The following is a 20,935-nucleotide window of genomic DNA, read 5'->3' as shown; positions in this document are numbered from 1 at the left end:
TACCCAATGATGCTGATGTTGCTAGCATGCCAATCCCGCTTTCAGTAGCTAGGAGTTAGAGGAGACATTTGTGTGAGTCTGATCTTACTCATTCAGTATAGGTTTTATTAGTTTAACACTCAAGCATTCTTAAGAGTGTCTCACAGTTGACCCACGTGTCCTCGAAGTACAGCGTGGAAAACAGAGGAAATAAAAAAGACCCATAATCCTATACTCCAAGATAGTCACCATTAGAATGTCAGTACTGTTCTTTCCAATCTCTTTCCCTATGTATTTATTTATTCACATGGATGTAAAAACTTTTGTCCTGCTTAATTATTATGACATTCATTTACAAATTCTGTTACCTCATCTTCATAACTATCCCTAAAAATGGCTACTGCATTATAAATGAAACATGCATAATCTGGAAGGAAACAAGCCAAAACTTAATAGTGAGGATCACAGTGTGGTCAAATCACATCTGACTTCCTTCTTCCCAAAGTAGGGCAAATAACGCTTCTGTAAAAGCAAAACATTAAAACAAATAAATGCCTAGTTGCAGAATGGCCCACTGAGTCAATGAACCATAACTGACTTCATCATTTCCCTATTAGCTAGACATTTAAATTGCTTCCAGCTTTTTACTGTTTTAAACAATATCTTAACAAACACCTTTATGTATAGCCTTTTGCATATTTTGTGAATTCCCTCCCACCCCCTCAGAATGGATAGTCTGTCTTCTGTCTGCCTGGTGTAAGATCTTCTATCATCTTCTTGGTATCTCTCTCATCACACAAGTTAACTGTGATGAATGGGGCAAACACCTTTTCCTCAACATCCCCAAATCTTTCTCCTCTGGGCCTCCCATAAGGTGACTCTTGTCCCAGCCTGTTCCAATCCTGCTGGAGGGAAACACTTACACAAAATTATGTTAGCCTTTTAAAAAATCATATTTGGCCACTGAATGCAGTGATTGGGGAAACTGAGTCGGTATACCTACCATTACTTTCTTCCTACAAGCTGCAAGAGTCTAGAAAGATCTCCTCCTATTAACTCTATTATTATCCTAAGAAATATAGCAGTATTTATTATAATAAATTTACATGGAATATCTCACTGTGGTTAAAAGCACAGACTTTGGGGCACCTGGGTGGCTCAGTCGGTTAAGCATCTGCCTTCAGCTCAGGTCATGATGCTGGGGTCCTGGGATGGAGTCCTGCATCGGGTTCCCTGCTCAGCGGGGAATCTGCTTCTCCCTCTCCCACTCCCCCTGCTTGTGCTGTCTCTCTCTCTCTGACAAATAAACAAATAAAATCTTAAAAAACAAACAAACACACACTACACAGGCTTTGGAGTTGAGCCGCCTGGGTATGAATCCTACCTTACCCTCTTTAGACTTGTGTTACTCGTAAAAGGAAACCAACTCTAGCTCTCTGAAACTCGGTTTCTCCATCTAGAAATGGAGGAAACAACATTGTCCTCCTTGGATTATTTTCAGGACTAAATTAATTTACATAAATGTCTTAGCACAGCGCCTGGCAAATAGGACCTGTTCAAGAAGGTTTAGCCACTTGCAATTACTTATCATCATCATCATTATTTCTTTAGAGTTGTTTCAGTATTGAATCAGATAATGTAAACAATACTCTATAAACACATGAGCACTTGGTAAATAGTAGTTGTCATGATGTTATGTAGTAGATAACAATGCGTTGAATGACTGCATGAAACTTTACAAATGAGAAACTAAAGCTCAGAGGTGTTCAACTTACAATGATTCTTATTTTTTTAAAGATTTTATTTATTTATTTGAGAGAGAGAACACAAGTAGGCAGAGAGGCAGAAGGAGAAGCAGGCTCCCCACTGAGCAGGGAGCCCAATGCAGGGCTTGATCCCAGGACCCCGGGATCACAACCTGAGTCAAAGGCAGATGCTTAACCAACTGAGCTACCTAGGTGCCCCACTTACAATGATTCTAAAACCAGAGTAGGATCTGACTGGCTGCACAGCTCCAGGGTGCCTTTCCCTCCACCAAAACTGCTGCTTCCTTAGCGCGGGCATAGGAAGAGAGACAGAAAAGTCAGTGGGGGGGGGGGGGGCGGGGGGCAACATCAGAGCTGGGTCAAACCACTGGTCCCCAAAGTTTTCTGAATCTGTGACCATGACCCATTCATAACACGTTTTAATGACTTTCAGCTGACATTAGACCAAAAAAGAAAAGACGGAAATCTGTTTCTGCATATGGCTCTGTGATTCTCTTCCCCAATGTCAATTTAATGACCAGGTTAAAAGGAAACCGAAGCTCTTGATCTCTCAAAGATCATTGAACTAAGGCTTTCAGCTTTTTAAAAATCAAAGCTCATGGCAATTGCCTCAAGCGCCAGGATCTGATGCTCTTTTACCAAGGGTTATATTCACTCAGCTCCACAGACACTGAGAAATGTAGACTCACTACAGAGTGATTAAGGGGGCGCCTGCGTGGCTCAGGCGGTTGTGTCTGCCTTCGCCTCAGGTCGTGATCCAGGGTCATGGGATCGAGGCCCGCGTCGGGCTCCCTGCTCAGCGGGGAGTCTGCTTCTCCCTCCCCCTCTGTGTGTGCTCTCTCACTCTCTCTCAAATGAATAAATAAAATCTTTAAAAAAAGTAAAGAGCAATTAAGAAACCAGTGATTAAAAGAGGTTAATCTTATCATCTTTGCTTCAAAAGCACTAGTAATATATCTTCATCAAAATTTCCCAGATTATGACAATACCTTAGCCAATTTCAGTTGCATTAAGAGGTAACTGGTTGATGTTAATGATATAGTCTATTCAATTAAGAAAATAAAGGGTGAATCTAATTGTTTCATGGGGATGGAACTGCTTTTCTTATTGAATCCAAGCAGAGTTAATTGGGGATACAACCAAATGCTTTCATAAACAGTTATCGGTGACATGAACCATGCATAGGTTCTATCTTATAAAAGAGAGATACAAACAACTTTATAGCTACAGAGTATATGGAAAGGACTTTTGAAGACAACTAAGGTTTACTCTAAATATATAAAGTTTATATAAATGAAGAGAGTCATATAATGAACTCCCCCACACCCCCATTAGCTCTCGGGGGACAAGAACACCGCCACGTGTTTTCTCTGTGGAGCACATTTGGGTGAAGGTGTAACCGTGGAGCTAGAGACATCTGGAAGTGAATCTCATCTCCAACATAGAGTAGCTGTGAGACCTTAAACAGCTTACTTAATGCTCCCCCCCACCTATTTCCTCAACTAGAAAATAGAGTGACAACTACACTCAGATGATCGTTTGGGGAATTGAGTAAGATGATGTACGTACAAAACTCAAACTACCTGGGACTTACATCCTAAGTGTTCAGAGAATAGGAAACGCAGTATTATTGTTGTTATTATGATCATTACCTTCGTCATCAGACTAGACCCGGACAACTGGGTAATAATCACAGTTCTGTCCCCGTCATGCAAATGACTTCGGCAAGTCACCTAACCATCCAGGACTTCAGTCTCCTTATCTAGGTAAAGATGCCCAACCCAGGGGAGGCAGAGTGGCTGGACTGCAGAGTGGTTGGCGATCTATACCAACCAACTCTGCAAAGCATAGGGTGGGCGGCATGGAACAGGGGTATGAAGAGGCTGTGACCTCAGTGCTTCTCACAAACTGCGATTTCATGAACATGTAAAAGAAAAGGGGGGGGATTTTTCGAGAAAGTTTCTGAGGGGTCAAGTTAGGTTTGCCAACTGTGTGATTCCACCAAATAATCAACAAAACCCAAATATCATCTATCTACCATCTACATCCTTTCTAAAAAGGGGAAATTTTATTGCCAATAGAATAGAAAAAACATCATCTTAGGATCTCCTTCAAAGTGGGCGGTGTTACATGTCACCTGTAATAAAGATCTGGCCAGTGGCGATCAATCAGTCTTTCAAATATCAATATAGTGAGTGAGGATGGGGAAAGAAGAAAAGAGGCGAAGAACCAAGATTGGAAACACCGGGAGGTGGAATGAGGGACAGGCCAGTCAGGAGCAGCAGGATGAGCAGGCTTGAGCGTCAGAAAGGTGGAGGGAGGCAAGGACAGAGTGAAAGCAAGGACCTCGGGTTTGCTATCAAGAAGTGAGGTATGCGTCAAGGAATGGTATTACATCTAAAGATTCAAATATCTAAATCAAAGGAAAGCAATTCCATTTTATCATGCCATTCTGAAAGCACTACCTAATTAATCTACATAATTGACCAGAAATAGAATTACAGTTGAAACCATCAGATTTGCATATTCATGAATTTATATTTTCAGTTTACTATTTATTCAAAATAGCAAAATGGGATCAGCTATAATGTATGTGATATCAGTTACACAGCTGATCCATACAATATTTTATAATCTATAATATAGCATATTACTTATCATTAAAATCATAGGCTACTGATTACAGTGGCTTTAAAATGGAGTCTAGTGAAAATGACCTAAAATCTAACAGTAGGGAAAGATAATAGGCATATGCCTTATAAGGTGATAAAATAAAATATTAGGCAACCCTTAAATATCTTGTTTTCAAAAATGATTTAATGGTTTGCAGAAATGCTCTTGATATAATATGAAGTACAGAAGGCATTACGCGTATCTGCGTAAAAAAGTAATTCCCACTTCTACGAATATTTACAATGAGTAAAAGCCTGGAAAAAGAAAACATAAAAAAGATAACACTGGTCATCTCTGGTATCACAGGTAATCTAATATTCCTTCCATTTTTCTGTATTTTACACATTTGAAATGACAAAATACATTAGTTTCATAATTAGGAGAAACAATAAGTTAACGTAACAGACATACTTACTCTTGGGAATTTAGGATTGAAGTAGTTAATTACTGCAAATTCAAAATAAGATGCAAAACCCTCTTTGAGCCAGATATCGTTCCACCAATTCATGGTAACCAAATTTCCAAACCACTTTTGGAGATGGGAGAAAAAAGAGCCTTTTTAATCTTAGGAATATTTATTGTAATTGCATGTTAAATACATAGACGGTCAAAGACATAATGAAACTGTATTTCCCTCAATAACAGAACCGGAAAACAGGACCCCAAAAAGCATGTTGTGGTTTTAACATGAAGAGATATCAGTCATGCATTTCCTTAAAATAAGTATTTCACATCCAATGATTGAAAGCAATTTTTGCTTTAAAACTGTCATGTTCAAAGATAAAGGTAAGCTAGAGGAGCATGTCTGAAACTGTCCCCTTCCCCAAGAGTTATGTTAATTTAAATAAGGCAAAAGTCTGGAATATTCACCCAACACCTACTAACTACAGCATCTTAGACTCTCAATAGACTACATAGAATTTTGCAGTAAGCAGTAGTGTTGTCTAAAGAACATGTTTTGATCTGCCCCATATCCAAGTCACTCATATGTTCTGCTATAATTATTTTCTATTTGAGCTTAACAGAAACAAAGTGTCAAATGGACGATGAGTGGAATCAGGAAAGAAAAACACAATAATTTTTAACACCAACTAATCTGTACCCTAGTATTTAATCAAATTCTTGCAATAGCTGTCATGCATTAATAGCTAGCAGCCGGTCTTCCAGAGCAATGTGCTGCTTGAGCAATCATAAAAAAGTGGCATCTTGGGTGACTGGCTGAAACTTGTCAAAATTTGTGTTGACTATGCAACAAAGCGTTATTCTATCCCAATAGATCATTCATTCCCAGAACTTCTTGGGGATCTACATAACAAGAAGATAACAATTTCCTAGTTTAGATAATTTCTTTCTGGACAAATTTGTATTTGTATTAATGGAGTCAAGGTCAAAAAGCAGATGGGAGAGGCTCCACCAAACATATAACTAAGCTTCTAAGATCACATTGTGAAAGCACAGATCTAATGAAGTAAATCATTTACACCACCTCTGGGTATGCGGCTTGAGGATTGAGGACTGCTCATCTCACTGACACCTTAACCAATTGCCTATATCCCCCTTGAGCCCCTCTTCAGACAAAGCAAAAATAAAGTTCCTAACAATCTACTGATGAAATGTGGATATCTTTCAGTGACCTTTTTTGAATATTCCTTATTTTAAGATGGAATGAAAACAAATAATCATAGCTCTGGTTGGCTTACTTTCCCTGAAGAGGGCTCCCTGGAGTGAAGTTTACTTTTGGATGTAAATATCTGAACTCTGAAGGGCCTGGGAGGTCTCATGGCTATGATCCATCACCAATAGTTCAAATTCACACAAGATCTGATTACATAAATCTTTCTTTCACTGTCCCACTTCTTGAATAATTTTTAAAAATTTGGTGTACCATAGAGGTTTTGTTTTTTGCTATCCTTGGTAGAACAGCTGGAGAATATCTTCATGTGAAATAAGAAAGAACATTTTACCACATGCCTGATGTCCGATCTCATGGGAGAGAATGAAGGAGATCACAGCCTTTTTGTCTGTTACTTGATCATTTGGTTGCATCAGCAATAATGACTCATCGAATATCAATAGTCCCCAATTTTCCATTGCACTGTTGTCAAAAGTAGGCAAGGCAATTATATCTAAGTGGATTTAAATGGAGGGAAAAATGAAATCATCTCTTCCAAAAAGTTTGAGATTTCCAGATATAATGGTCTCAAAATGAAATCATAAAATTACTAAAAGAAAATACAAGTGAATATTTATAATGTGAGGGGAGAGGAGACAAATACCAAAGACGGAAGCCAGAAAATAAATGGTTTTCATTGTCTGAAAATCAAATACTTTTGATAAAGGACCTGTACAGAGAAATCTTAAAACTTCACCATAAAAAAATAAACTTTACAAAATGGGCAACAATCAATCTAAAGAGACATTTCATTGCATAAGATAGGCAAATATGCATATGAAAAGATGATCTACATCCTGTGTCATTGGAAAGTTGCAAATTAAAATAATGAGAAACAACTATACACTCATTAGGATGGTTTAAATCCAAAACACACTACCAGATGCTGCAGAAGATATGGAAGAGTGGCAGGAACTCTCACTCATTGCTGGTGGGAAGGCAAAATGGTATAGCCACATTGGAAGAGAGTTTGCCAGTTTCTTATAAAATTAAATAAAGGTTGGCCATACAGTCTAGCAATTGAGCAACTGAGGTTATTTGCCCAAATGAGTTGAAAACTTAAGTCCACACAAAAATTGGCACAAGAATGTTTATAGCAGCTTTATTTTTTTTTAAGATTTTATTTATTTATTTGAGAGCAAGAGAGCACACGCATGAGCGGGGGGAGGGGCAGAGGGAGAGAGAGAGCAGCAGACTCCCCGCTGAGCTGGGAGCCTGACTCCGCTCACAGCTCGATCCCAGGACTCTGGGATCATGACCTGAGCCGAAGGCAGACACTTAACGACTGAGCCACCCAGGTGCCCTATAGCAGCTTTATTTAAAATTGCAAATAAAAAAAAATCGGAAACAACGAAGATGTCTTTCAATAGGTGAGTGGATACACAAATTGCGGTATGTCCATACAATAGAGTGTTATTCAGCCATAAAAAGAAACGAGCTATCCAACTATGAGAGGACAAGAAGGAATTTTAAATGCAAGTTGCTAAGTGAAAAGAAGCCAGTGAGGACAAGCCACACGTGGTATGATTCCAACTATGTAACATGATGCAGAAGGTAAAACCAGAGAGGCAGTAAGAAAATTGGTGGTTATCATGACTCTGGGGAGAAGGGGGGCAATGAACACAGAGGATTTTTATGACAGTGTAACTACTCTGCATGATACTGTAATTTTGGATACATGTCATTCCACATTTGTCAAAACTCATAGAATGTATAGGACCCAGAGTGAAACCTAACATACATTATGGGCTTTATTTAACAATATTGTATCAAAATCCGTTCATCATTTGTAACAAATGTAACACTCTAATGCAAGATATTTACAGTAGCAGAAACTGTGGCGGGGGCGGGGGGGGGGAGAAGGGCAACGGGGAGGTGGTAAATGGGAATTCCCTATACTTGCTGTGTAATTTTCCTTAAACCTACAAGTGCTCTAAAAAATAGTCTAGTTTTTTTTTTTTTTAGATTTATTCATTTATTTAATTGACAGAGAGAGAGAGACAGCGAGAGAGGGAACACAAGCAGGGTGACTGGGAGAGGGAGAAGCAGGCTTCCCACTGAGCAGGGAGCCCGATGTGGGGCTTGATCCCAGGACCCTGGGATCATGACCCAGGCCGAAGGTAGACACTTAACCAACTGAGCCACCCAGGTGCCCCAGAAGTAGTCTAGTTAAAATGAAATATTTTAGTTCACCAAAAGACACTATAAACAAATTTGAAAGGCAAATCACAAGCTGGGAAAAATATCTGCAGCATATATAACAAGCAACTAGATAACTTTTTTTCATATCTAAAAAAAAACCTCTTACAGATCAAAATTAAAAAAAAAAACAAAAATGTGAACAATTCACTTAAGAAATAATTAAAATAGCCAAAAATCTTACTTAAAATGTTCAACTTTATTATCACACAAATTAAAACAATGATATAACTTAATCTTGCAAATGTATAAGAGGATTAATAATTAGTACTGCTAATATTAGTATTAACAATTAGGTACAGGAAAATTGGCATATAGCCTGTTGGTAAGGATGTGACTGCTACAATCTTTCTGGAGTGATCCAGCAAAATGCTTCAGAATTTTTTAAAATGTTCCTACCCTTTGACTAACTCATTCAACTTTTGGGATTTATACTAATGCAAATAGCATGGATATTTGTAAACATTCCCTATGTTTCCTTTAGTGTTCTTAAAGTGGCCAAAAAAGGGGGAGGTCATGCAATTAGTCCAAATGTTCAACCAGTGGGTTTAAATAAATTATTTTGCCAAATTGATATGTAGGCATTCTGTTTTAAAAATGACAATACAGGGGTGCTTGGTGGCTTGGTGGTTGAATGTCTGGACTCCTGGTTTTGGCTCAGGTCGTGATCTCGGGGTCCTGCCATTGAGCCCCATGGCAGGCTCCATGCTCAGTGTGGAGTCTGCTTGAGATTCTCTCTCTCCCTCTGCCCCTCTCCCTGCTCACGGACACACAGACACACACACACACACACACACACACACACACACACACACTCTCTCTCTCTCTCTCTCGCTCTCTGGAATAAATGAATACATCTTTTAAAAAATAAAAAATAAATAAAATGACAATACAAAAGAATAGTTATCTGGATCATGTTGCCACGTAGAGTTACCTTTTAAAATAAAACAAAAGGCCACTCAAAGAAGAGTCACAACACTGTGGGGTTCCATTTTTGTTAAAAACAAAGAAGCAAATACAGAGATTGAGACTGCCCAGACAGCGGGAAAACAGACCCAAAATGTTAGCTGTGGTTATCTCTGAGTGGTAGCATTACGGGAAATTTTTATTCCTTTTTGTGCTTTCCCTGATTTTCCCAAATTTTCTATGGTATGATCATTTATTAGTTTTAAAACTAGAAGAACAGGGGCATCTGGGTGGCTCAGTCGGTTAAGCATCTGATCTTGATTTTGGCTCAGGATGTGATCTCAGGATAGTGAGATCGATCCCCTTCGTGGGCTCCGAGCTGGGTATGGAGCCTATTTAAGATTCTCTCTTCCTCTGCCTTTGCCCCTCCCCCACCCAAAATAAAACTAGAAGAACAAGAAAACATTTTACCTTCTTTTGCTAATAGAAGAAATGCCATTTTTATAATGCGTGCTACGTTTGCCTAATGAATGTTCTGTGCTGTGCTGTGTTCGATATGTTATGTTGATTTATACATGGTTGAAGATGGCATGTGCGGTAAAATGTATCTAGGTCATTACATAGCCTCCGCTAGTTAATGCTCTATTATCTTTGGGCATACTTAATTGCTAAGCCTAGGTTGGAACTCTTCTACCTCCCTTTTCCTCCACCTGCATCCATCCCCCTTCCATCAACCCACTCACTTTCCTTGCAAAGTCTGCTCTGCTCCACTCAAGCCAATCCCTTTTACTCTCTACTACTGTTGAGCCATTCTCTGCTCGAGTTGTTTCGTGCCCCCAAGCAATCCTCTGTTCAATCTATGAATGCCCCCGATCCTTGCTGGCCAATCTTACACAATTCTAAGAAGCCATTCCTTACTAACTCCTGATAACGATTTTTACCTTCAGATGCCCAGAATTGGGAGTAAGCAAATTCTTGTTTCTTGACCAACTATCATCACTGGCTCACACAGGACCCTGTTTTATTTTAATGATACCTCATTATTTTAAAATAAAAATACAGGGGCGCCTGGGTGGCTCAGTCAGTTAAGTGCCTGCCTTCAGCTCAGGTCATGATCTCAGGGTCCCAGGATTGAGCCCCTCATCGGGCTCCCTGCTCACAGGGAATCTGCTTCTCCCTCTCCCTCCCTGTTTGTGTTCTCTCTTGCTATCTCTTTCTCTCTCTAATAAAATCTTAAATATAAAATAAAATAATGATATAAATACCCATGAATCTGCCTCTCTACCTTTAGAACAAGATTGGCAAATCCTTTCTTTAAAGTGCCAGATAGGAAGTATTTTCAGCTTTGTGGGCTGCATGTTTTCCATCACATCTTTAACTTTGGCATCACAGAGCAAAAGCATCCGTAGACACTATGTAGGCAAATGAACCAAGCTGTGTTCCAATAAAACTTTATTTATGGACCTTAAGATTTGAATTTCATATAATTTCCATGTGTCACAGAATATTTTTTTTTCCCCAACCATTTAAAAATGTAAAAACCACCCTGAGTTCGTGGGCTATCCAGAAAAGGGCAGCGGGCCAGATTTGATAGCTTGCCAACCCCTAACTGAGAATGTTGCTAATAACTCATACTGCGATTCCCAGACCAGTGGCATCAGCACTACCTGGGAGCTTATTAGGGATGAGAATTCTGGGACCAACCGCAGACCTACTGAAACAGAACTTCTTGGGTCAGCCTCTGTGTTTTAACAAGCCTTCTGGATGATTCCAACACACGCTGAAGTTTGAGAAGAGCTGAACTTACCTCTCTCTGTGTGTTCCTTCTCAACTCACACTTTAGCGTCTTCTTCCAGCAGCTAAGTCACTATCTTCAAGTTTAGGGGGTTTTGTTTTTAAACTTTAGGAAAAAAATGTTTCATTCTCATTGCTATAATAGAGTTTTTTTGTTGTGTGACTGAAACATAATTTATCTATCCATTCTCCTAACCATGACCATTTTTGGTTGCTTTCAGTCTGGGGCTGTATCAAAAAAAGTGTTAACTTATGAACATTCTTGCACATGTCCTCTGGTACATATGTGCTCAGATTCCTCTTGGAGATGTATTTAGAACCAGAATTCCTGGGTTTTAAGGTATTCTAATGATCAACATTGCAAGACAATCAATATGTTTCAAAGTTGTTGTGATGATTGATACTCCCTTCAACACAGCCATTTCCTAACATTTGGCATTTGTTAGATGCCTACTTTTTAACAAGTGAATAGGTATAAAATGGTGCCTCACCCTGGCCTTGGACATTCATTTGTTAGATTACTAAGGAGGTTAAATAACTCTGCGTAAGTTTATTAAACCACATGTGTTCCTTTTTCTGTAAAACATCTATTCATGTATCTTTTCCTTGTTTTTTCTTCTGTATTGTTCTTATTTATTTGTAAGTGTTCTTTATATATTTAGGGTACTCCCATTACCACTTCTTAATCTTCTTTCTCTTAAGACTTTTACTCAGCCAGTCCATTATCTCTTGCTTGGTGATTCATGGCTTTTGTTTCTACATACTGAAGCTACCACCCCAACTCAGCTACTTGAACAGAGAGCCCCAGCCACCTACTTCTCTTGCATTCAAAAAGCACCAGGATGGGTGCCCGGGTGGCTTAGTCAGTTAAGTGCTGGACTCTTGATTTCAGCTCAAGTCATGATCTCAGGGTTCTGAGATGGAGCCCCATGTCAGGCTCCATGCTCAGTGGGGAGTCTGCTTGAGATTCTCTCCCTCTCCCTCTGCCCCTCACCCTGGCTTTCATGCACACACACTCTGTCTCTCTCTCTAATAAATAAATAAATCTTTTTAAAAAATTAAAATAAAATCTGCAAATCTTAAAAGCCCGTATTTATTATTTTTTTAAAAAACAAGATTTATTTATTTGAGGGAGAGAGCACAAGCAGGGGGGACCAGCAGACTCCCCACGGAGCAGGGAGGCCGATGCGGGGCTTGATCCCAGGACCCTGGGATTGTGACCTGAGCCGAAGGCAGATGCTTAACCGACTGAGCCACCCAGGCGCCCCTGTTTTGTACTTTTTAAATGGCTCAACCAAGAGTTAAAATAACTGGGAAACATTTGTTTCTCTCCAATAATAGAAGATCTCATTTTCATCGTCTGTTAAAATGCAGTTGTGAGCAAGTGCTACCTGCGTGTCACATTGGTTGAGAGGCTATGAAGGATACAGAACTGTGCCAAATATAACCCTGATTTCCAGAAGTTGACAATCTAGTCAGAATTTACATGGAATTACTGAACTAAGTGCATGTATTGATCCCCTTCACCAAAAAAAAAAAAAAAAAAAAAGAAGTTTACTGTTTACCATTCTGAAAGAAGCACTATCCATAGGCTCTGAGGGTACAGAGAAAAAGACAAGCCAGATCCTGAACCCACATTACTCTTGATCTCATGGTCGGGGGTGGGGGGGGCAATTAGGATCTAGTTAAGTCAAGAGTTCCAATGGAGGGGTGCACAGGATGCTGTGGAAGCATGAGGAAAAGGGCGTCAGGGAAAGCTTCCTGGAGGAGGGGCACTAAGTGGAGAAATACACGAATTAACCAGGTGGGTAGACCTCATCGCGGGATGTGCAAAGTGCCTGAGCAAGAGCCTGGGGGAGAGGAGAGGAAGGTGGGGGAGGGGAACGAGAGGGCGCCAAAGCCTGCTTCTGACTCTGGAGACCCGCCCAAAGCCCCGAGAGTTTGGCAAGAGATGCGCGGTTGCAAAGACAGACTATATGCAGAGTCTGGACTTGACCCTCAGGGCAGTGGGAAGCCACGGAGAGGTTTCAAAGAGGCCGGTAATACGGTCGTTGGACTTCGCTAGGGAAAGATCCCCTGTGCCTCGGTGTGGCAGACAGAACGGAGGGGGCAAGAGGGAAGGGGGTATGACCAGATGGGGCCTGCTGAGGTAGGGACGATAGGGGTGTAAACCACGGAGGGCTGGGGGCGCGGGGAGGAGGGCACGGAGATAATGAGCAGGAGCCTGCTTGGATGGAGGGGTGCTTTGTGGAACAGGGTGGGGAGGGTCACTCTGGACGGTTCCTTATCTCAGTAAAGACAAATGGAACTTTGCTTGCCTAGACAAGTGTCATCTTGAGATCCTCCGGCCACAGGAGCCTCCAAGCCCAGGCTGCTGATGCCCCCAACTCCCAAAAGGACAGGTATCACTTCCCAGACCCCTAACTGGGCCAAGGCTGCCTCACGCCCCATTCCTCCTGAACCAGCAAGCTTGAGCTGCAGAGCCTCCAGCTTGCCGGGCCGAGGTCAGGAGGCTTGAGTTCCCAGGTATGGACTTCCTACCGTCTTCCACCATCTGCCCATGTAGACAGGACATACTCTTCCCACGCATTCACATAACATGTCAGAGGAGCAAAATACGTGTACACGATACACCCTCACGGTAGACAGAGAAACCACTGGACGACTTTCTGAGCTGAGGGGCTCACGCGATTTCAAAGACATACTCTACAGACCTATAAGCAATAAAACGTTCCCGGATTTCCTTGAGGAGCCTAGTGTTCACAGGTGATTCCAATTTTATACAGCAAACGTTGACAGATGGGACCCTGCGTCCTCATGCAATGACTCACAGCTAAAGAATAGGAAAACAAACAAACAAACAAAACCCAAACCCCACCCCACAGACAACCACCCCCGATCCAAAACCTTCATTCACGGGAACTGGAGTAATTCTCGTAGGCCTGCTAAAAGGATCCAGAATATTGCATCATCCCCATGCACTGGGAGAAGAAAGGACAGAAGGCTAGAGAAAAAGCAGGGGCTAGAGGCTATGAACCTGGCGGTGAACACCCAGGAGGAGTCTAAATCCTGAGGACACCTGCTGGGCACATGGCATCCTACAGAGAAATAGCGAACGGGCCCCTCTGTGTTCAGGAAGGTGTAGGACACAACCCAAAAGAGCAGCTAAATGGTGACAGTGAGTCCCTGGAGGCTCCTCTGCGTGCCCTTTGACCTTGACCCAGGCCCCCCACAATAGGAAGCCATTGCATCGGAAGGGAAAATGGCTCACCTGTTTTGGGAAGAGGGTAACTAATATTAAATAAATCTTCCAGAAAAGAGAAGATGGGACCTGTGAGGTTCAAAGCAAAGTCTGCATTTCCGTTCGCGATGGCGTCTTTCCGGGCCCAGATGCGTATCTACATCAAAACAATGAAGTGGTGATTAGGAAAAGCAGTCGTGACTTGGGCAACAGACAGCCTGCTTGCTCCAAATCCTTGATGCTCTGGAGTCAAAGCCTTATCTTTTCGGAAGAAGCTACGGAATAGAATGTTGGCCGGTCACCCCTGAACAACATGCGGGGGTTTTAGGGGCGCTGACCCGGTGCAGTAAAAAAATCCACAGATCACTTTAGGGTCCCCAAAAACTTAACTGCTAATAGGCTGCTATTGACCGAAAGCCTTCGATCATGGGAACAGTCACTCAATACACATGGTGTCTATTATATACTGTTTCTTACAATAAAGTAAGCTAGAGAAAAGAAGATGTTATTAAGGAAATCATAAGGAAGAGAAAATACATTTACAGTGGTGAACTGTACACAAAATCTCTGCATAGGTGGACCCACTGGGTCCAAATCTGTGTTGCTCAAGGGTCAACTGGAAATGTGTACATGCCCTGGAGAAAATCCAGAAGGCTGTTCACTAAGATGTAAGCAGTGACTCTCCGGAAAGGGGTGTTATTTCAGTGTTTTACAGTAACGTGTCTAACCTTTGGAATTCAGAAATAATCCTTGGGCTAGTATCTACCCCCACCAAAAATGTAGACTCTGTCTTTGAGTAAAAGAGCATGTAGGACCCTTGCTTCCCTTTTTAGGACCTATTTCCAACGTTCCCAAACAGAATTGTGCGGTTAGCAGGGGTTACACAGTGTGGTAGGGATTACACACGTCCGCATCGTGCACATTTAAAATGGTTCCTTCGTGCTTATTAGCGCTGAGGTCATTAATAGGGCGATCCTGTCTTCGAAATTTTAAGTAAGGTTAATTCCCTTAATTTAAAGGGAATAGTTGTCAATAGTTCTATGATTTTACAGTTGTTCAGCAAGTGAATTACAGTCTCTCTGTTTATGACATTTCCTAACAAAGAGACATCCCTGCTTTGTTAGTTTAATGTGACCGAGCTACTGTTTGGGCCCTTGGGAATCGATTTTGCAACTTTGGTGGCAACTTTGTTCCCGTTTGACCATTCATTATTATTCTTATTATTTTTAAAGATTGTATTTACTCATTTAACAGAGAGATAGAGAGCACAAGTAGGCAGAGTGGCAGGCAGAGGGAGAGGGAGAAGCAGGCTCTCCGCTGAGCAGGGAGCCGAACGCGGGGCTCGATCCCAGGAGCCCGGGATCATGACCTGAGCCAAAGGCAACCGCTTAACCAGTTGAGCCACCCAGGTGTCCTCATTATTATTTTAATAGGAAATCATTTTATATCCCACAGCAAAAGCATCGGGGCACTTTTCTAATGGGGTTGCTAGCGTTAACACCAAAGAACATGCACGAGACTCAAAAACCCTTGAACAAAAGGTCAAAATGAGGGCATTAAGATAACTGTCTTGATGTGAATACCATTGATGTGAGGATGCGCTCTCTGCCAGACACTGGAGAAAGTGCTGGGACAATGATATTTACAGCTTGCTGAGCTCCAGGAACGCATTCACCTTCCTCTGCTTGTATTTCTGCTGGAAGATTTGTCTTGAATTAGGTGAATGTGGAATTACACGAGGTCTTCAGGAATGTTCCCCTCTCACAGAATGCAGCCACCTGCTTCTGGGGCCTCTGACCGCATGCTTTTCAGCCTCCCCCACGCTGCAGAGGCCTCCTTCTCCCTGGAAGGAGGCCCCAGGACTCAGCCCTGTCCCCTACATGGCACTGCCCCCAGCCCCCACCTCCAGTTCCAGGCAACAGGAAGATGGCTGCACCCAAACCCACACTGCGAGTGGAAAGAACATTCCCTTCTCCCCGCATTCAAGATGGATGCATTTTCACTGTAACATTTGGAGAAATAACAGAAACTTTGTAGGTTCCACTTTCAGTTTCAAAACGCCTCCCCCAAACTACCATCCTATAAGCCAAAGGGGAAGCAAGTGATAGAGACTTCAAGCTGTGTGGGAGGGAGCTAACACCAAACAGTGAGGAAAACTTGGAAGATGCAGCCGTAAAATTCCTTCAAATCCACACCTCACCGCCCCCCCAGTGTGATCTTGGGGTCCTCCCTGCACCCAGCAGACCTCAACACCTAAGAGAGGAAAATCTTCACACATGCCTGTGTGTGCCAAGTCCTACTCAAAAGATGTTATTTCCAACCTTAGGTCGTGTTTCCATGTTTATTCTCATGTCAAGGATTAACCACCTTTTCAATCTCACTAAATTTTTATCTCTTCCTCGACGAGCAATTGTTTGTATAATCTGGACCCTCTTCCAAGAGTCCGTTCTGGTTCCCCTGTAGGATAGATGCCGGACTCCTTCCCTTTGTAGAGAGCTGAGCCAGAGCCAAACCAGCATTCCACTGATAAACTCATCCCAAATTTCAAATCTTCTGGGAAAGAATGGGCCTTTCTTAGGCCTGTTCCGTTCCCTCTTTGCTTCAATGCCAGCTGGTTTTCTTTTCAGGGCTATCTTCCACCAAGAAATGGACTGGCCCCTTTCTCTCAAACTTGCTGCTGAGAAAGCAGCCCCGAGAGCCACCGGCCCCTTGAGAGCCACTGGCCCCACGGGAGGCCCCATGATGTGCTTCTACATCATGCCCGAGGAGATTTCTCAGGAGGTGTCGGGAATGTTTCCCTTGGCCTGTGCTCCATCTGTGCATCTCAAGGCCCCACCAGTGACTCTTCGGGAAGCGAAATCAAGCTGCAACCAACAGCTGAGGAGGAGAAGCTGTGGTCTGCGTGGAACACAGTATTGTTCCTTCAGCCTTCAGAGGAGTAGCTCAGAGTGATTTGCCCCTGGTGAGAGGCTTGTCTCCTCCACAGCCTCCTGATCTACGCAAGTCCGTGGTACAAGCCCGGAAGATGCTGGCCCCGGGGAGAGAGTCTCCGCCCACTGTCGGAGCCTGATTTTCTCAGGTCTGGGAGATCAAGGTGGTGAGACAGAACATGGCCTGTGGAATCGGCCTTACTTCCCTCCATGCTCCAGTGTGGGGTGTGAGCCAGATGGTAAAGGACTGCAGTGGGAACCTGGATATTTGCCCAGAAGGTGACTACAGAAGGAGGGCATGACTGGGTGAGAACGAGGTGTTTTGGGACAGAGCACCTCCTTCACCCAACTCTGAGGGAGTGCCATGTGCCTCGGAGTTGAGCAAGCCAGCGGCCCTGATCCATCACCTGCGGGCACCTTTTCCATCATGTGGCTGTTCCCAGCTGGTGCCTGGGGACGTATGGGGCGCTGGACACCCTGACTGTCACCCCTGCTTCAAGGCTCGTGGACTAAATAACAGGCAAACCCGAGTTTCGAGGCATGAGCGCAGGAGAACTGTGGCATCCCATCTGCAAAGCCACACCAGGGTTTCTTTCTTTCCTTTTTCAAAAAGATTTTATTTATTTATTTGTCAGAGAGAGAGAGAGAGAGAGAGAGCACAAGCAGGGGGACCTGGAGTGGGAGAGGGAGAAGCAGGCTCCCCGCTGAGCAAAGAGCTCGATGCGGGACTCGATCCAGGACCCTGGGATCATGACCTGAGCCGAAGGCAGACGCTTAACTGACTGAGCCACCCAGGCGCCCCTCCCCCCACTAAGAGTTTCAACAGGGCCTAGAAACAGTTAGAGGGGCCACCAGGAGGTGACATGGGAGACGGAGGCATAACCCCCGGATTTGGAAAGAACGGACGAACCACCCACAGCCAGTACGAAGGCACCCTTACCTGGACGGTCTTCCTCACTCACCTCCTTGCCCCTTTCGGTTCTGTCCACGTGGGCATAGTCACATACGGCCAAGGCCACTAAGTAAGTTGGCATGTGGGGCGTGGTGGAAAACGTGGTGACTGTCCATGTGCTTCCATTCGCATCTCTCCTTGCAGACTGACCTACAGAAGTCAATTTCAGTCCAAATCACTGCAAACCAAAGCACTAACAGCCACCTCTGAAACCATGTGTCCAGGCACGTGTCACCCAGCGACTTCTTCCCAGCCAGTCCCCAGAGTTGAGCAGTTTGGATTTCTCCACCCCAAACTCATCAAAACCATATGAAGCGAAATAAGTCCAAGAAAGACAAATACCATATGATTTCACTGATGTGTGAAATTTAAAAGGCAAAACACATGAACAAACCAACAAACAAAAAAACTGGAAACTCATAAATACAGAGAATAAAATGGTGGTTGCCAAGTGGAAAGGGGCCTGGGGAGGTGGGCAAAATGGGTGAAGGAGATTAACAGCTAAAGTGGGGAGGGGCGCCTGGGTGGCCCAGTCAGTTGAGCATCTGTTTCTTGGTTTCCACTCAGGTCATGATCTCAGGGTGGTAAGATCGAACCCTGCTTCAGACTCCATGCTCAGCGTAGAGTCTACTTGAGATTCTCCCTCTCCCTCTGCCCCTCCCCCTGCTAGCTCTCTCTCCCTCTCTCTCTCTCTCAAAATAAATAATCTTTGAAAAAAGATCAATGCCACAGGGATACAATGTACAGCAGAGAAGATGGTGACTACACTTATCATGGTGAACCGTGCATAATGTCACCTAATTGTCGAATCACCACGACGTACCTCTGAAACTCACGTAATCTTGTATGTCCACTATACTTCAGTTAAAAACATACAAACAAAGAAACGACATTAGGAAGATCTAGGGACAGCACCTTTGCTCTGAATCGGTATCCTGAATAATATTGACGGAGGGCCAAATCCATGGGCACATACGTGAGGCCCACGACACACCTCTTCTCTTTTCCATCCACTTCTACTGTTTCCTAGACCAGTCCAGCTCTCACAAAACTTCATCTAGAGCCTCCCAGGCCCCCAGGAGGTCAAGGAAGGGCAATTTGGCCATTGTAAGGTTTCAGCAAAGTCTCCAGTGGAGGCAGGCTGGGTCTTTAAAGCTGAGGGCCGGGTATCTGATATGAATCAGGCTGGCATACGTTAACAGGGAGTGGTGGGGACCAGAGCAGGCCGGGGGTGGGGCCCATCTGCAGGGGACAGCCTCTCACGAGCTCTAACTATTGCTGTCACGAAGGAGCTGCATGCTTCGTGTCCTTACATCTTCTGTTTACAAGGAAGTAAAAATCTTGATTTTTATGAGAAATCTCTGGATCTTTTAAAGTTCAATCAGAAGAAAAAAACGTGTGAGCCAAATGAAACACATCTGGGCACCAGATTCAGACTAAGTCTGCTAGCTTGTTATCACTAATGATCAATATTGAAGGCCAAACTAACGGGCAGACAGGCTGCCAAGGAATAAGAACAACGTGGTGTCCCCAGCTTCCAAAGCAAAAAGAATCTGGATTTACCATCTCCAAGATGCTGGTGCTGATACAGACCCCAGGTGACTGCTCTCCCTAATTATAATACACTGCCAATACATGGCCTCGAAAAGCTATTGATATCAAAGGTATGACAGAGTTAAATATATATGATACACATATATATGTCTGTATATACACACACACATATGTATCATTAATATACATGCATATATGAGGACAGGAAATATTACTTACCTAGTTTTGGCATGTTGGAAAGGGCCACATAGCTTGGGTGATGAATAATTGTAATATTAAAAGTTGCCTTTAGAGCTGGCTCATCAAAACAAGGAAACACACTCCTGGCAAATGTGGGTTCCATCTGAGACGCTAATAGGGCCCTGCAATACAGTTTTGGGAAAAATCTATTTTTATTTCAAATTAGGGGAAACAAGAAAAAATATGGAGGGATGATGGCTTATAATTATATTCAGGAAGGAGCTAGAATATTTCCCCTCATCTTCCTCGCTGCCCTTCCAGTTAAAACACACACAGTTTAGTTCTCACCACACCTTGGAATTCTTGTAAGACCTAAAATACAAAAGACCTATTTAATTTTTGACCACAAAATACTATTTACTTCATTACATCATATGCCTTTAAAACCCTCTGCAAACAAAATAGGGACAAATATAGCAAATATGCAATGACAGGCTTTTGAGAAGCAAGTTATTTTTCAAACTAGGATTACTTTTTGGGGACTGGACTATTGTTCTCATCCTGCATCGAAATGCAAGCAATGTTTACTGGAGAATTTCTACATCTTTATCTTTTTCTCACATGGTCCCTCTTCTTCATGGTTGAAAACTTAGAAGAGGTTTTATTCTGCACCCGCTGGGGGTAAATGATCTAAGTACACGCCAAATGAAAAAAAAAAAAAAACTACTTTCATTTACATATGGGTAGATTTATCAAATCCCTACGGCTCCTTCCCCGATCTCCATGGAAAAATACAAAGAGTGACATTACCCCACAGTGCACTGGCGATTTAGGGGAAAAGTTTAGGGACAAGGGTGCCCTGGGCAAACGAGGAGATTGTCAGGTTCATCCCCTGTAAACACGGCCGACATCTGACAAGAGATGGGTGCTCGCTAACAACTTTCTTCCCAAATAAACCTGTGATCTCATTAAGACTCGGTGACCTGGGACCCTGATTTGGGATGACAACTGTGGCTGCTAATTCTTTTTTTTTTTTCTCCTAAGGTCCTGAGACTTAACGTCCCTAATGCGTTTACCCTTGTTTCAGGC

The 20,935-nt window shown here is 42.9% G+C and overlaps 1 protein-coding gene across 3 annotated transcripts in view; it reads right to left on the bottom strand.

Moving 5' to 3' along the window:
• LVRN (laeverin) overlaps positions 1-20,935 on the bottom strand; it is a 65,147-nt gene that overhangs the window by 27,656 nt on the left and 16,556 nt on the right. For all 3 annotated transcript variants that reach the window (XM_028092642.2, XM_088023238.1, XM_028092644.2), the window contains exons 2-6: positions 19,886-20,028; positions 18,123-18,262; positions 14,261-14,387; positions 6,390-6,544; positions 4,834-4,947 (exon numbers count right to left, since the gene is read on the bottom strand). In XM_028092642.2, the coding sequence (XP_027948443.1) occupies positions 4,834-4,947; positions 6,390-6,544; positions 14,261-14,387; positions 18,123-18,262; positions 19,886-20,028 (679 nt within the window). The remainder of the gene's footprint in view (positions 1-4,833; positions 4,948-6,389; positions 6,545-14,260; positions 14,388-18,122; positions 18,263-19,885; positions 20,029-20,935) is intronic.

The sequence above is a fragment of the Eumetopias jubatus genome, unplaced genomic scaffold, assembly GCF_037043125.1.
Source record: "Eumetopias jubatus isolate StellerSeaLion01/CBP00866 unplaced genomic scaffold, mEumJub1_p1.0 scaffold_5, whole genome shotgun sequence".
NCBI lineage: Eukaryota > Metazoa > Chordata > Mammalia > Carnivora > Otariidae > Eumetopias > Eumetopias jubatus.
The sequence above is the reverse complement of the archived record's forward strand: the minus strand, read 5'-3'. Positions and strand labels throughout refer to the sequence as shown.